The sequence below is a fragment of the Spinacia oleracea genome, chromosome 3 (assembly GCF_020520425.1).
Source record: "Spinacia oleracea cultivar Varoflay chromosome 3, BTI_SOV_V1, whole genome shotgun sequence".
Classification (NCBI taxonomy): Eukaryota; Viridiplantae; Streptophyta; class Magnoliopsida; order Caryophyllales; family Amaranthaceae; genus Spinacia; species Spinacia oleracea.
Window position 1 is genome coordinate 39868245 of NC_079489.1, and position 15308 is coordinate 39883552.

General features: G+C 36.0%; 1 protein-coding gene across 1 annotated transcript; it reads right to left on the bottom strand.

Annotated features, from left to right (window-relative positions):
* Positions 1-3092: 3092 nt before the first annotated feature.
* Positions 3093-12590, bottom strand: LOC110793333 (DNA polymerase delta small subunit). The gene is made up of 15 exons (XM_021998196.2): positions 12433-12590; positions 12185-12314; positions 10269-10375; positions 10023-10149; positions 8623-8730; positions 6477-6592; positions 6309-6392; positions 5783-5851; positions 5616-5687; positions 5429-5520; positions 5225-5352; positions 4974-5075; positions 4807-4874; positions 4608-4687; positions 3093-3523 (listed from the first exon to the last, which is right to left on the bottom strand). The coding sequence occupies exons 1-14, from the start codon at positions 12487-12489 to the stop codon at positions 4628-4630; spliced, it is 1320 nt and encodes a 439-aa protein (XP_021853888.1). The 5' UTR covers positions 12490-12590; the 3' UTR covers positions 3093-3523; positions 4608-4627.
* Positions 12591-15308: the final 2718 nt, after the last annotated feature.

Genomic DNA, 15308 nt, shown 5'->3' on the forward strand with positions numbered 1-15308 from the left:
AGATCCACGGATCCCCAAAACTCATAACTAAGAGAGACTTGCGATTTCTTGCCCAGGTTTCCGAACCACAAGAACTCGGAAGAACAGAAGTAGACGTTAAAGAGCTCAAAAGTAGACTCTTAACAGATCCACGGATCTGAAGAGCTCGGAAGCAGACTCTAAACATGTCTACAAACGTTAAAGAGCTCAAAAGTAGACTCTTAACAGATCCACGGATCTGAAGAGCTCAAAAGCAGACTCTAAACATGTCCAACACTTTAAAGAGCTCAAAAGCAGCCTCTTAACAGATCCACGGATCTGAAGAGCTCAAAAGCAGACTCTAAACAAATCTACAGACCTTAAAAGTCCCAAAGCTACCGAGTCTCTTAGCAAAATCTACGGATTTGAAGAACTCAAAGCAAGACGAGTCTCTTAGCAAAATCTACGGATTTGAAGAAACTTGGACAAAAACAAATCCGAAGGTAAAATCCGAAGGAAAAATCCGAGCCGAGATTACAACTCGAACCGATGTTACAATCCGAGCCGAGGTTAAAAACCGAGCCGAGATTACAACACGAACCGATATTACAATCCGAGCCGAGGTTAAAATTCCGAGCTGAAGTTAACTTTCACTGCCAAGTGATCAAAATCAAAACCCAACCCATTTTTCAAATAGAATTGGGTCTGGGGGGCATTTGTTGGGGTGTTAAAATGGGCCCACCATTTTAACCCAAAAGCCAATAAAACCCACTCAAGCCCAATATCACTTACAAGGCCTCAGAGGCCCAACAATGGCACTATATATACCCCTCAAAGGGCAAGGTAAAAAGGGCCATTCTCTAACCTTAGAGAAGCCACTCTACTCTCTCTCTCTCCCCTAAACACCTCATTTTATACATCAATTGTACTGACTTGAGCGTCGGAGGCTCCGCCTCGGGGACCCCCCCTTGGCCCGAAGTTCATCTTGCAGGCACCGTACGTGACCGGAACTCAAGATATCAAGGACGCTCCTTCCATCGTTTCAACCCCGGAACATTATCAAAATATGCGTTGAAGAAATATGCATCACAATGGAACCAATATTGAATATGTATACTTTCTCTAAACAACCACTTTACATGTCAAAATAATTAACTACGGTGTATAAGAAATATGCATAATGTTATGAGGGATTTTCGGCAAAATACAACAATTACAATTCAACGAAAAGGTAACACTGTAACATACAAACATTTGACTAACCGCATATAAATTAAAATCACAGTCATTTAGAATAGAACAAATCAACAAATATAATCATCATACATGCCTATGAAATCAATTAATATTAACTTACATTGATAGTGACAATTCTCTTGGTATCTTCTCCTTGTTGAGTCTCTTTGATTTTCGTCAGCGGTTTGCAATGGTGCTGATAACATAATATGAAAGTAGGGAGAGAGAGGAAGAGAGAAACTAGCGGTTGTCATCTTATTTCATTAGGCATCCATAATATATACACATACATAGTATTATATAGGGGTAAGGGTATAATGGGCATCCACCCTAATATATATTTTATAACAGATTTAAGTATTAATGTTTATTGCTTGCTATTATTGTTATGGAATATTAGTTGATTAATACAATTTAAGTTAGCTCATTAAGTTATGATGATTTATTTGTATGTTTTTGTTATGTGTCTTTTGAGTGGTTTATTATTTTATTTTATTTTATTTATATGGTGATAATGATAATAATGATGCCTTTTGAATTTTCTCTATTTTAATTATAAAAGTTGGAAAATGGATAGCTTGATGAGATGATGCCACATGTCATATTGTCACATATGGTTACAGTTTTTATCGACTAGGTATGTATTCCACCATTCCTAAATAATCTATACCTAGTATTTAAGAAGAAGTCCAAATACATGCCTGGCATGTATTTGCAAAAACATGCCGACCCCAAATAAAAAGGTAAATATAAATATTAAATATTTTTGGGGGGAAATGTATAACGAAATTGTAAATTTGTAAAACGGGGTGGTGATTTGGCATTGCTGAGTTGGTATTGGTATTACAAAAATGGTATTGGTATTATAAAAATGGTACTAAACTTTTTTTAAGTGAAATTCATTTTCCTTAAATGGTACTCGTTTTGTACTAAATTTTATAAAGTGGTATTAATATCACAAAAATGGTGCTAAATATTTTAAAATGGTATTCATTGATGGCACGTTGGCAAACACACCTCAGTAACGGGATCCAAGTTGGCAAACGGGGTTGACTATTCAACAATTTCAAAATGGCTGAGAAATTACAAACAAGCCCATGGCATGTATTTCATAATACATGCCTGGCTGCGATTTTGACGCCCTCAGTATTTAAAAAGCAAAACCACATTTGATTAGATGACACGTGTCATCCATTGTTTTCTCCATCAATTTGGTTTTTCATTTTATTTTTTCTTTGTTGTTTGATATATTATGCAACTCCAATCCGCCTCCCTTATACAATATCAATTCACCAATCTATTAATTCTGCATCTTCCACTCCATCTTCCCGATTAACATTCATTATTAATACACTATTTAATTTATATATATTTTTTCAACCTTCAAAATTTACCTCTATTTAAATATTATATACCCTCTAAAATCACAAGCTCAATAAAATTAGAACTTAAAAAGATACACTAAAAAACCACTTTACAACCGCCCGTTCTTTAAACGGGCTCAAAAGCTAGTTACACTTTAAATTACTTCTTTGTTCGTAATTATCACCACTTTAACTAACTTCCTTTCCCTAAATAGTTATCAATCGGACATTGCTACATCTACCCACTGGGTAGATAACCCACTACTAATAGAACATTAAAAAACAATTAATAAAGCTGATGTGGATTCCACTACCACACTCTCTATTAGTGGTGGGTAGTTTACCCGGTGAGTAGATAAAGTTTTTTCCTTATCAAAATGATAAACTATAATTATTTAGGAATTGAGGGAGTAACCCGATACGAGGAAAATGGTTTTTGTTTACAAAGTCTTGGAGATTCCAAGAAACAAAAACAAGGTAGGAAGTCCGATGAGCATAAATACAATTTCCCCTTTTCTTTGAGTTAAATCCTGGTTTAAGACGAAGAAAACACGCAGGGGAAAGACTGACATAATAATGACGAAAAATTGTGATAACAGGAAATCTGTAATGAAAGCATCTTTGAGTACCTCTTCTAAATAACTAAGGCTAAGCCGCTAAGATACATAGGAGCACAACACAAGATTACCTAAGACTACCATTATACAAGGACTAGGTAGTCAGAAACCCATACATAACAGCCACCAGCTGGTGGCTGCATCGTGCTGGTGTCTGCATCGTGGTTGGGATCAATATCCTTCAATATCGATATTATTATAGACATTTTAGTTATGGACATAAGATACTAGGCTCAACTTTTGCTGTTAGATGCCCAACAAAGAAGCTACCGCCTACTGCAGTCTGCAACCTCCACATTGTACAAAGGTCCATAGTACCCTGCTTGGTTGATAAATAACTTTCTGACCCTGCCCATATACAAAAGAAAAAATCACTGCATATTTGGTATTTGCTAATTTTAACATAAATGAAATTGAGAATGATGTTGAAAAGGATAACATGAGGAAGATAATGCAAGATACACCCAAGAGGAATTTATTGATGCTGGGATTTAACTTCTGCAAATATGTGACTTGAATTTTTAGGATTTATATTTTACAAAGTCCAGAACAGTTTACAGAGTTTTAAGAAGCAAGCATTTTCATAGTTTTAAGGACTAAAAACTACTTGAACAAGCTACTTTGTATAAAACTACAGTATTTAATACATAATATTCACCCGCTTTCTGTTTATCTGTTATGTAACGCGTTCATTTAACACGTAAAGATGCATCACAATCAGAAGATTAAGGGAATAAGAGTAAATCAACTTGCTCCATAGGTGTCGCACCCTTCAAACTATCATTCAACAAAGTCGTGTTTATATGCATATTGGCACACAAAGAACAGGTTTACTCTCCATACATAAAAATGACTAGTAGCCACTGCATACAAATGATATCAACTGAGCCAATAACCAACAAAGTATTACTTTTCCTATTCTAACATGTTTAAGGACTAAAAACTATGTTAAGGTTTCCATGTATCAGTAATTCGAATAACAATATCTCAATTTCTGGGTCCCACTATTCGTCTATTCGATTAAATCCTTCCAAACAGAGAAAAGAGTTCCTTTCTGAAGTTTTGCAGTTCTCTTGGTTAGTGGGGTAGTTACCTTGTATATTTTGACGACAATACAAACAGATTTTTTGAGACAATATTCAAACTGCTATGAAAAGTTTCAATCCAAGATGTGGGTTTTTAAAAGTAGCCTAAATGATAATAATACAACCATGATTACTTAAATGAGTTTTGAGGCCAATATTTTAACTTATGTGAGGCAATAGCAAACAGAAGGTAAGTAGCAAATCAGTGGCCCTCAAGAGCAGATCAACATATGGAGGCAAGGCAACCAAGAAATGCCTGAGAGTTGGGGCGCTGATGATCAAGTCTTACCATGGGTTAAAAAACTTAAAACATTGTATAACAAAATTCAGAAACATTCATAATTTACCTGAAACTCATGATTCACAGTTACAAGCTGAATTGAGTCCCAAAACTCAGAGCATGGCTCTCCTGATTTCTCAAATTAAGCTGCCAGAAAAGAAAAAAGGCATTACTTCTTCAACACCTGCAAAGGGAAGTCCATATATCCTAGAATAGTGATGTAAAATATATCCTAACATAGTAATGCAGCATGTAGCAAAGCTTACCACGACAGCAACTCCTGTCTCGCAAAATTTTGGAATGGTAATAAGTTGTGTCATTTGACCTTCTGATCCTGTGTGCAAAAGTGTGAGTGACATATCTTATATACAATCGAGTGACAAATAGATTACTTCAGGACATATTTGAAAAAAGTGCATAGTTCAAGGAGTACCTTTGATTAAACGGCTTTCGTACTTATCCTGATTGCCGACAAAGTAAACATGAGGACAACTCTCAATTACAAAAGGATCCCTGTCTGTAAATGGGTAGCACCCTGAAAGTTTTCAAAGAATAAAAATGTTCATCAAGATTTGTGTAATGTAAGGGCCGATGCTTTGAATATCCACTATAAAACAACATTACTGCAATCGAAATATATCCTCCTAAAAAAACAAAACAAAAAGGATATTCTTTTACTGTTACCTAGAGTGTTGGGTGCAGATGGAGCAAGATGCCTCCATCTCAACGTCCTTTCCAAGAACTCGAGTTTATCTTTAGCTTCTGAATACTTTTCAAGATCATCAATATTCTGGCCTGATGTCCCAATAAATCTATAGGATGTAGCCCACTGGTAAGTACACATCCATTTTGAAAACCAATGAAAACAAACAGAGGGCCAAACATTACCTGATACTGTCAAGCTCAAAGGAATGAGGATTAGTACAAGACCTAAAGGTGTTATAAACTGAAGACCCGGGAAAAAGGCATCTATTTAAAGGCTGGAAAAAAAACAATGTCAAGATGAAATCAAAGGCTACCAGAAGTTATGCACTTATACTCACCCAAAAATCAAACTCATATTTAGGGAAAACACCTGCTGTGGTAGATAGAAGTTTGCAGGATCATTCGGCCCTGGCATGATATCCAGAGATACACCAGCAGCAATCTACGTATAAAGTATACGGTCATGTTGACCGCTATAAAAGAAACGGAAAAAAAAAAAAAAAAAGAGATATTCACACATTAAGTAGATGCAAGAACCTGAGTCAGCAAGACATCCAGCTCTCTAAATGGCTCAGATAGTTTAGATTGATCCTTGGATCCTGTAATCTGCAGAAACAGACAAAATAAAAAAGGCTGATTTTCTTCAAGAACATTTCTTTACCCTCCCACCCACCTCCCTAGCATCCCTTAAGTTTCACAAATTTCACAGTTAGTAATAAACAGAAAACAATAAACATCATTAAATCAACAACAGAAACTTCACCCAGTAATCAAGAGAATTATCATAAACAGAAAAAGGATTCCAGTACTATTTTATCAAATAATCTGGAAGCAGTATCAGGAAAACAATGCTCTTCATATTACCCCTGGTCAAATAGACTAATAGGGAGTATGTTTTATAAAACTAGTATGAAAGAGGGTACAAGCTAAAAAGGAAGAATCAACAAGCTACTCAGCAATACATGGAGTATAAACCTTAAAATAATGAAAATCTAAGCTAGAAGTTGACCTAGCATGTCAGACTTATTTCCTGAACCCAGTGAAATTCCAAAAAACACGTTACCTGTCCATTAAATAGTCCTCTGGCGAATTCTACAGAATTTCCAGCAATTACTACATGGACTATCTCTGCAGCAATTCTCTGTTCCTGCACCGATTTTAAAGCAATGATTAGTCAGCGACTCTACAGTAATAATTAATTGATGCGCGATAAAGTACTGAAGAGTAAGACATTTTCGTCGCCTAAATGGCCAGTTATATGATCCACAAGCAGCTGGGACTGGAGAGGGTTTGAGGTGCTATTTCCAACACTCAAGCCTGATACGAAGACAACATACTTGTCATCACCTGCAAACATATAAACCCAAAGAGTTTCAGACATAAAAAGAGGGCAGTAAAGATGCAGCAGATAAGGCAAATATTACATGTAAGCAGCCGGCACAAAAGAGTTACAAGAAAGAAGGCATGAAGTATGGATGGTATGGGCTCTATATATCTGCCTAGAACCTCAAACAGAATTCCTATGGAATGAGAAATGCACCTGTTTCCTTATTCTTGGCAGAAATAGCGAAGTAATGTACTACAAATCACTTTTTGTTTCATGCATACTTGACTTCATAATTATAAAGAAAAAACTGACCTAAATCACAGGTTCACAAAGACCCAGCAGTAGTCAACCTCCCTGTAAAAGGTTTAGAGTTTAGACTAAGAGCCAAATGGGGCACAAGGGTAAAGCTTCCACCCACAATGCATGAGATTGATGGTTCAATTCCTCAAGTACCCTGACCTCATGGTCAAATTAGATATGGAAGGTATTGATTACTCTTCACCTCCTCAACAATATCGCTTAGTACCGGCTCAGTAGTCTGTTCTACTATATAGCCTCGCACCATACAATGAAAAAATATATTAAGAATAACATGGTTGGGCTAGACATAACTCATTGTATAATGAAGTTGCCCACACAATTACATTCAAACTCTGAACTTCAAATTATCTAATCCAAAGCACAACTCAAAACCATGTCAGCATGTCTACAATATAAAATAATTATAAACTCGTGGCTTCATTTTTATTTTCATGACGGTAACTAAAGTATATAACTGTGGTAAACCATTTCGTATTTTAAGGTATAATATTATCATAATCACGATAATGTACACGAATTAGGAAACTACCTTTTCGTACCTTTGTTAATATTTAGTTTCCTAGTTCTATTGTACTTAGGTCTGTATGTGTTTCCAACTTTCCTTAAGCTCCAAGTCCAGAAAGCAAGGACACATAAGTTCAAACTGAGGTAACCATTAGAAGAACGCAATCTTCCTCTCACATGAAAATGGCCTTTACACAACTCTCTTTGACATGATTTTTCAAGTTGTTCAAATGGATAAACTTCCTAAAACTCTTTACGAGAACAAATCACAAATCCACGAGAGTATTTTTCTTTGCTCTTGCAATTGCGAGGATAATTCAACACAAGACTCTGCAAGGAATTTTCCTATGAGAGATGACCAACAAACAAAATTCCCAAATCCAAACACTACAGCGATGAAATAATAGTACACTAGTACCACACATCCAACTCGTCAGCTAGTCCAGAAATATCACTGATTTATTAACTAAGGTTCACACACAGCAATCTGTAACAGCATCTTCCATTCAATAGAGGGAACTTGATTTTTTAACTCATGCCGGTGAAGCATTTCCATCAATCCATATAATAATTAACGAGGTTCTAGAAATATTCAAACCATCAGCACAAGAAAACTTTATCAGGAAAACTGATGTCAAAGTTACATAGAGTTCATGTTAATAAATGAGAACAGGTAGTGCCTTTTTGGATTAACTTACAGGAAACAGTCCACGATTTTTTTTCCTGGACTCCTATTACGGAATGTTACACAAATTGAGTCAATTATGTGGACGGAAGTCACGACCCCCTCGTTAGAGTTTTCCGTACAACTACATCCCGTGGAGCAAAAGGCAGCTTTGGTCACTGCTAATGACAAAAATTTCGAATCCCTCCCAATTTAATCTTCCGCTTAAGCTTAAGCACACATATTAAGGATAACTACTAGGGTGTGGCCTATTTGCATTGTAGATGTAAAAAGACAAATGCTTTCCTTAGTCTCCCAAGTGTCCCGACCATTGCCTTATACAATACATAGAACACCCCCCCCCCCCCCCCCCCCCGGCACTTTGTCCCTTAATACTGTTCAACAGAGAAGAACAACAGGGACCAACAGGGACCCTTAATCAAGAAGAATTTATTTGTACCACTACCTTAGAAGCTACAGTGTACACACAATGTAAGAACAAGATGTTCACTAAATGATAACTTCTCTGCCAAAGATTTCAAGAACGTAGAGTAACATTACCAAGCTTTAGAGGCTTCTCGATCTGGGGTGGTAGGCCAGCTTCAAGGATATCGTGAACAAGAAACGACCCAGCTCCAGATTCTTTTCCAACAAATGCAACCACAACCCCTGTTGAAGTTTATTATGTCAATCCAACATGGCAATACTGTCACCAACAGGTACATCTAGGTAAACACTCAAACCAGCAAATAATAGGTTTAACTTACTAATAAGTGAACAGACGCAAAAGATGGTGGAGCAAAAAGGAATGACAGTGGATACAGAAATCATGGAGTTGTGATCAAATATAGCGATCAAAGTCAACAACTTTTCCCACTTTCATGGCAAGGCCATTAAGTATACAACTCAACCATTTAAAAGTATTGCAAAATATTTTCCCTTACTCAAAATATTTTCCCTTTTGGCTGTGGGATGTGATGGACTAAATCAAAATGGCTCTTAATACCTCTTCGCTTCCTTTCCATGAAGTAGAAGATGGTCGTCCCGTTATCGCTTTTGGGTCAATTGGAAACAACCTCTCTGCAATTGCAGGGGTAAGGTTGCGTACGTCCGACCCCCCCTTACCCCGCTTCTTGCGGGAGCCTCTTTGAGGCAATGGGGTAATGATAATGACTCAATATAATGTTGACCAGCCAATACACAGCCTCAAACATGACCGTCATTCACCATGAATGCATTGAATATTGAGACGGTCCACGCTGTTAAAAATTCAGAAGCTCACCTATCATTCTTTTGGGGTCCAGAAGGCATATGAAGTGTTAATAAGTAAAGCTTACTTGGAATTTCAGTTGCACTTCGATTCATAAGTAATGTTATTACTCCCTCTGTCCCTTAATACTTGCACCGTTTTGACTGGACACGCTTGCCAATGCACAACTTTGACCACCAATATCTTTAACTACTTATTATAAAAAATTATAAAAATATTAATATTTTGAAAATATATATTAAGATGAAGCCAACCATATATTATATACTAACATTTGTTTTCATATACTAGAAATAAAATAGGGTCAAAGTGAATTATGTGAATAGTGCAGAAAGTCAAAACGGTGCAAGTATTAAGGGAAAGAGGGAGTATAAAATACCATCATTTCCATCATCCTCTTTCAGAGATATAACTGACTTCAATTGTTAAAAGTCAAATATAGCAAAATTATCAAGATATCCATTAAAATACAGAGTATAATTTATTCATCATGATTCCTTACCTATCCTATTTCACTAAATCTTGCATCCTCGGGGATTAAAGTCGCGCAAGGGGAACGAAACATTCTGGCAGACCAACCAGAATATTGTTCCTAGTATGGATATTTGTCTACCAATTAACAAATCCTATACACATATAAACATGCTAAATTTTCTCTGCTCCAGGGGAAGTAAGGATAAAAAAATAATACCTGTCACATAAACAGAAGGAAAAAGTGTAGCTCCCTCCAGCTTAACTCTTCCACTTTCATCCTCCAGGATCAGGTGATCATCAGGATGCATAAAATTGTGCGGCTTGACAAGAGGAATCAAAGACCTCTATTTGTTGAAGAAAATGAAGAATTCGAGAATGGGGAAGAAGAGAGAATTAGTTTAAACTTTAGAATAGCAACGTTGCTTGACCAAAATAATATTGTATTGCATAGCAACCTCCTTACCTCCTTAGCATACTCGTCAAGAATACAGGGTTTGAGTTTCATGTCCTTGTAGAGTGTTCCTACAAGGATACATTCCTTGCCCTCTTCTAGACCCAAAATCTTACAAACTACAAGAAAAGCCCTCAAATCTATAAGAGATTCCACACTCATGGACTTGTGATTTTGAATTAACAATGTACAGTTCTGATTCAATAACCAAAACGAAAAGAGAATAGGCATAGAAAGACATTTGGCATCGCCAGCCAGCAACAAAAATACACCCAAAAAAATACAAAGAGGAAGCCAAAGTCATTGATCAGCACTTTTAACATAGCATAAAGTAACCATGCCCGGAAATTAAAATAATCAATCAAAATATAATTTCTATTCTTCTATATTCTATAAGGGAACAACCGCTGTCTTTAACTTTTCTGGTGCCCCCATGTGAAACGCTTATTATACCCTTACTAACATGTTAAATTTGTTTAAATTAAAAAAAAAACACAAACTAATTCATCATATATTTCTAGAAATTCTAATAAAAAAAATACTCCCTCCGTCCCAGATTACTTGTTACACTTTCCTTTTTCGCCTGTCTCAAATTACTTGTTACACTTCTAAATTAGGAATGACCCCACAATTATTATATTGTCTCTCTCTTCCCACTAAATTATTTTTTGTCCTCACACCCTCTCTCATTCAATTAAAAAAATACCCACTAACTCCAATCACATCTACTTTTTCAATAAAATAACAATTGATAACCAAACAACCACTTATCACCTAAAACTTTGTGCAAAGGTAAGTGTAACGAGTAATTTGGGACGGAGGGAGTATAAACTTTCCATTTGTCTAAAAAAATATTCATATAAAATATCACACATGCATCGCGTGCATAAACACAATTATAAATAAAAGAAAACCCTTCTAATATACAGATACATAGTGCAAAAAATTATTAAAGCAACTACTTTTCTCCGAGAAGTTCAAATAATCAATTATAAACATGTTAATGATGCAATCATAACCTATGTGTGAGTTTATCCCTCAAACTCAACTCCAACCTCCAGACTTTGCCACATCGATTTTACACTAACTTTACCTACTTTTTCATTATTCAGATTTACACAAGACTCTCCTTGTTTGTACACATTATTCCGACTCAACTCATACTAACCTAAACTCTAACGAATATAATTAAGTAGGATAAAGTGTGATGATGTGGCATGATTTGATTTGGTTGGAAAAAAAGTAGATTCTTGAGTGAGTTTTGGATTTTCAAACCCACCTCAAGCTTTTGCCACATTATCCAGGCTCCAGACTCCCCTCCCGACTAGCGATAAACTCACTTAAGTAAATGGAACACCTACAGTCTCGACTGCAAACAGCGGGACACACTTTTGGATCAAAAGAGAAACATGGAAATACAGAAACATAACTAACTCTATGGCGTGGCTCAATTTTTTTTCAATTAAAGCATCAAACTGATGATTCAAAAGGTATGTTAGTACAAATGAAATCATTACCAAATAACTAACCTACTCTGAGTTCAATTATGAATCAGATAACCCCCACCCCCCGATTTACTTTCTCCCAACCTAGACATTATGGAACCACCCCCCCACCAAAAGCATATGGCATAAACTAAAAAATTCATCAAATGGAACCATAATTACAAAAATAGCAAAACTCGACAAAACCCTAGTGTTAAAAACTTAAAATGGCCTCAAATTTTACATGAGTTTTATTCAAACCTCAAAATAAAACTGAAATACCCTCCCAAAACAATCAATAAAAATGATAATATTGAACCAAATACACCAAAAGAAAAAACCAAAAGAAAAAATCAAAATAACTTAGATGAAAAGATGGGTCATACTCAAATTACAATCTAATAACAAACGAAAAAGAGAAATTCAAAAAAGTGGGAAACAAACCAGGAATGTGGGATTTCCAGTGAGGAACAAGAGAATGAAGCAGAGTCCTCAATATATGAAGCCTTGCGTAGTAAATTTGACTGTATTGTTGCCCTTTATACACCTCATTCCGCACCAAAAATACTTCATCCTGCAAATTCATCCCACAAATAATTAAGAATAATTACAAGTGTTAGATTAAATTGCAAGAGAGAAAAATGCGAATAAGAAGAAATAAGAAATAGGAAATTGAGTAGAGAGAAAAGGACCAAGTTATGGTACTGAGAATGCTTGCGTTGGAGGATCTGTTCGCCGTCAACTTCCATGGCGGGAAAAATAATGAACACTGCGCTTCTTTCAACGCCAGTACCCAGACCTCCAAACTTTGGTTTGAATCGGTTTTTAGAGTCACAAAAATAATGCACAAGTTCTGATTTACAAATGGTATAATATTTTTTAATAATCCCACCTTTACCACCCAACGTCTTTTATTGGGCCCAACACGTCATAAACCTATTGTCAGCGGTAATATATCCCTACGTGGAAGTACTCTCTCTAGATGTATTCAGTCATCATCATCAATTCATCACCATCTCGATGATTTTTTCACCAGTTATCGGTCACTTAAGCCCAATAAAAGTCGTTGGGTAGTAAAGGTGGGATTATTAAAAAATATGTCGTAGGTGGGATTAATAAAAGAAAACCGGCCAAAGGTTGGATTAATATTACCAAATTTTCCTAATAATATTATACATTTGTCTAACTCAAAATGCTTAAAAGTTAGTTTAAGTTTTCTATTTTTTCTTACTAATAATTTTTTCATTTTATTACAAATTATCCCTTTGAAATTACTAAAGGTTTGTTTTACAAACATAATAAACTTTTACTCAAAAAAAAATTAAATAAATAAACAAACTTATATATAGAATCAAGATCTGGTCAGAACCACCTCGATCAATTCAATCCAACGGCACTTATCTCGCCCGACCAAATCAAAAGATAAGGGTAATATGATCATTTTACTCTGGATGAATGACCTCCCTTTCTCCTCCCTTTTCCAGATTTTCTTTCTCTCTCTTCTTCCCGTTTTCTCTCTCCTTCTTCAAATCCTCTCTACGATTGACTTATCTTCTTCAAAATCTTTGATTCCTGTAAGTTTCTTATATTCTTTGTGATTTCAATTTCAATTCGCTAGGTATGTATTGAATTGTTCGATTTGTTTCAGTGTTTTCTTTTTTGATTTTGGCTCAAATTAGGGATTATTGTTTTTTGAATTAGGGATTTTGTTGCAGTATTTTACGATTTCATTGTTAAAATCAGGGTTTCATTTTATCGAGTTAATTAGGGTTTCATTTCAGTTTTTGCATTTTTAATTTTTAAAATGAAGGGTTTAAAACTAAACTTTTTCGTTTTTATTATTGTAGACACCTACTTTTGTCCCCATTCCCGCAAGGGAAATGTTCGATGATGAAAGCATAAAAACTCCACTTGACAACGCATCTCCTATAAAATAAACGAATCTCGATTCCCCATTTCATTTCACCCGAAACCTGCTATTTATGGAAACCTGCTAAAAATAGTAACTGCCGTAAAAGGTAGCTTCTAAAAGTGGCAAATCATAAAAGATAGAAACCTGTCAGAATTAGGTGTTGCATTCCAACATAAATCCTAATTGAGATAGAAAACTGCGAGAATCCTATTCCTAATATGATTCGGAAGTAAGAGTTACGTATTAATTAAAATCCTAACGAGCCTAGAGTCCGTAACGGGCCCAGACGCATTCCGTCATAAAATTGATACGCGCTAAAAGACTCGAATTAATCTCAAACTCTACGGATTTCAGGAATCCGAATCTGACTAAAGAAAACAGCCCAGACCCTATTTTCAACGCCTGGCTCTGGGCGCTGAAAATACCTGGGTACGTGTTTTTTCCTAATTCTTTGTGGATTAGAACTCTGCAACTCTATCTTTCCACGAACTCTTCCCTATAAATAGGCCCCTAAATTCGACGTGAAACACAACAACACACAATTATATTCTGAGTATTGACTCCAACCCTTAGCCTAAGCCTCTCGCTGCGAAATTGTTCACGCGTTCTGTCGCAATCGATCCATAAATCGAACAGAACGTATCCTGTCCCATAATTGAGATTCGTTAAATAAAAAGGAGAAATAGCAAAGTAAAAGTGGTTAGTTTTCTGAGAACCGTGACGCACCTCTCAAGGGTGCGTCGTAATGTGTCCCTTTTCGATAATTTAACTGCTTTCCTCGCCCTTTTTATGAACTGTTAAACTAACCTAATCTGATTGTTCTATCACGCCTAACAAACATAATATTTTTGGGAAATCGGATTATCATGCTAGGTCCCTTAATGCTATTTAAATCAGATAATCACGATCGAATTAGTATTATATGTTGCATATTGCTAAAATCAACTCAGATTAGTTTAATAGTTAACTGAAGGAAATAATGCCCTTGGTCCAAGTATGCATTCAATGTTAAGTTTAATAAATGCGGTTCAGTATTAATTAACAAGTTAATAATCCAGTGAGATCAAGTGAGCTGAATGCCTAGCTAGAGGCCGCTTCAGTTCAAGTGGAATTAATGATATTAATCCACAGCTTACTCTTGACTGAACCCGTAGGGTCACACAAATAGTACGTAAACGAATCAAGTATTTAATGGCATTAAATACTCCATCTATGGATATTCGGAATCGACGGATCTTGGTTTCAGTGGGAGCTGAGATCGTCACAGGCAAGAAATGAATACTCCGGAAACGATGATATTGCCGGAAACGGAAATATGGATCGTATCGGAAATATAAATATTATCCAAGTCGTAGATGTTGCCGGAAACGGAAACATGGTACGTATCGGAAAATATTATCGGAAATGGAAATATTGCCGGAATCGGAAATATTGCCGGAAACGGAAATATTGTCAGAATCGGAAATATTATCGGAATCGGAAAATAATTCCGGAAACGGAAATATTAAATATTTGTTCGAAACGGAAATTGATTCCGGAATCGGAAATATTGAATATTGTTCGTATCGGAAATGAATTCCGGAATCGGGAAATTAATCGGAAGCGTATCGTACGAATTAGCATCGGACGAGGCCTGCCAGACGAAGGCCCAGCACG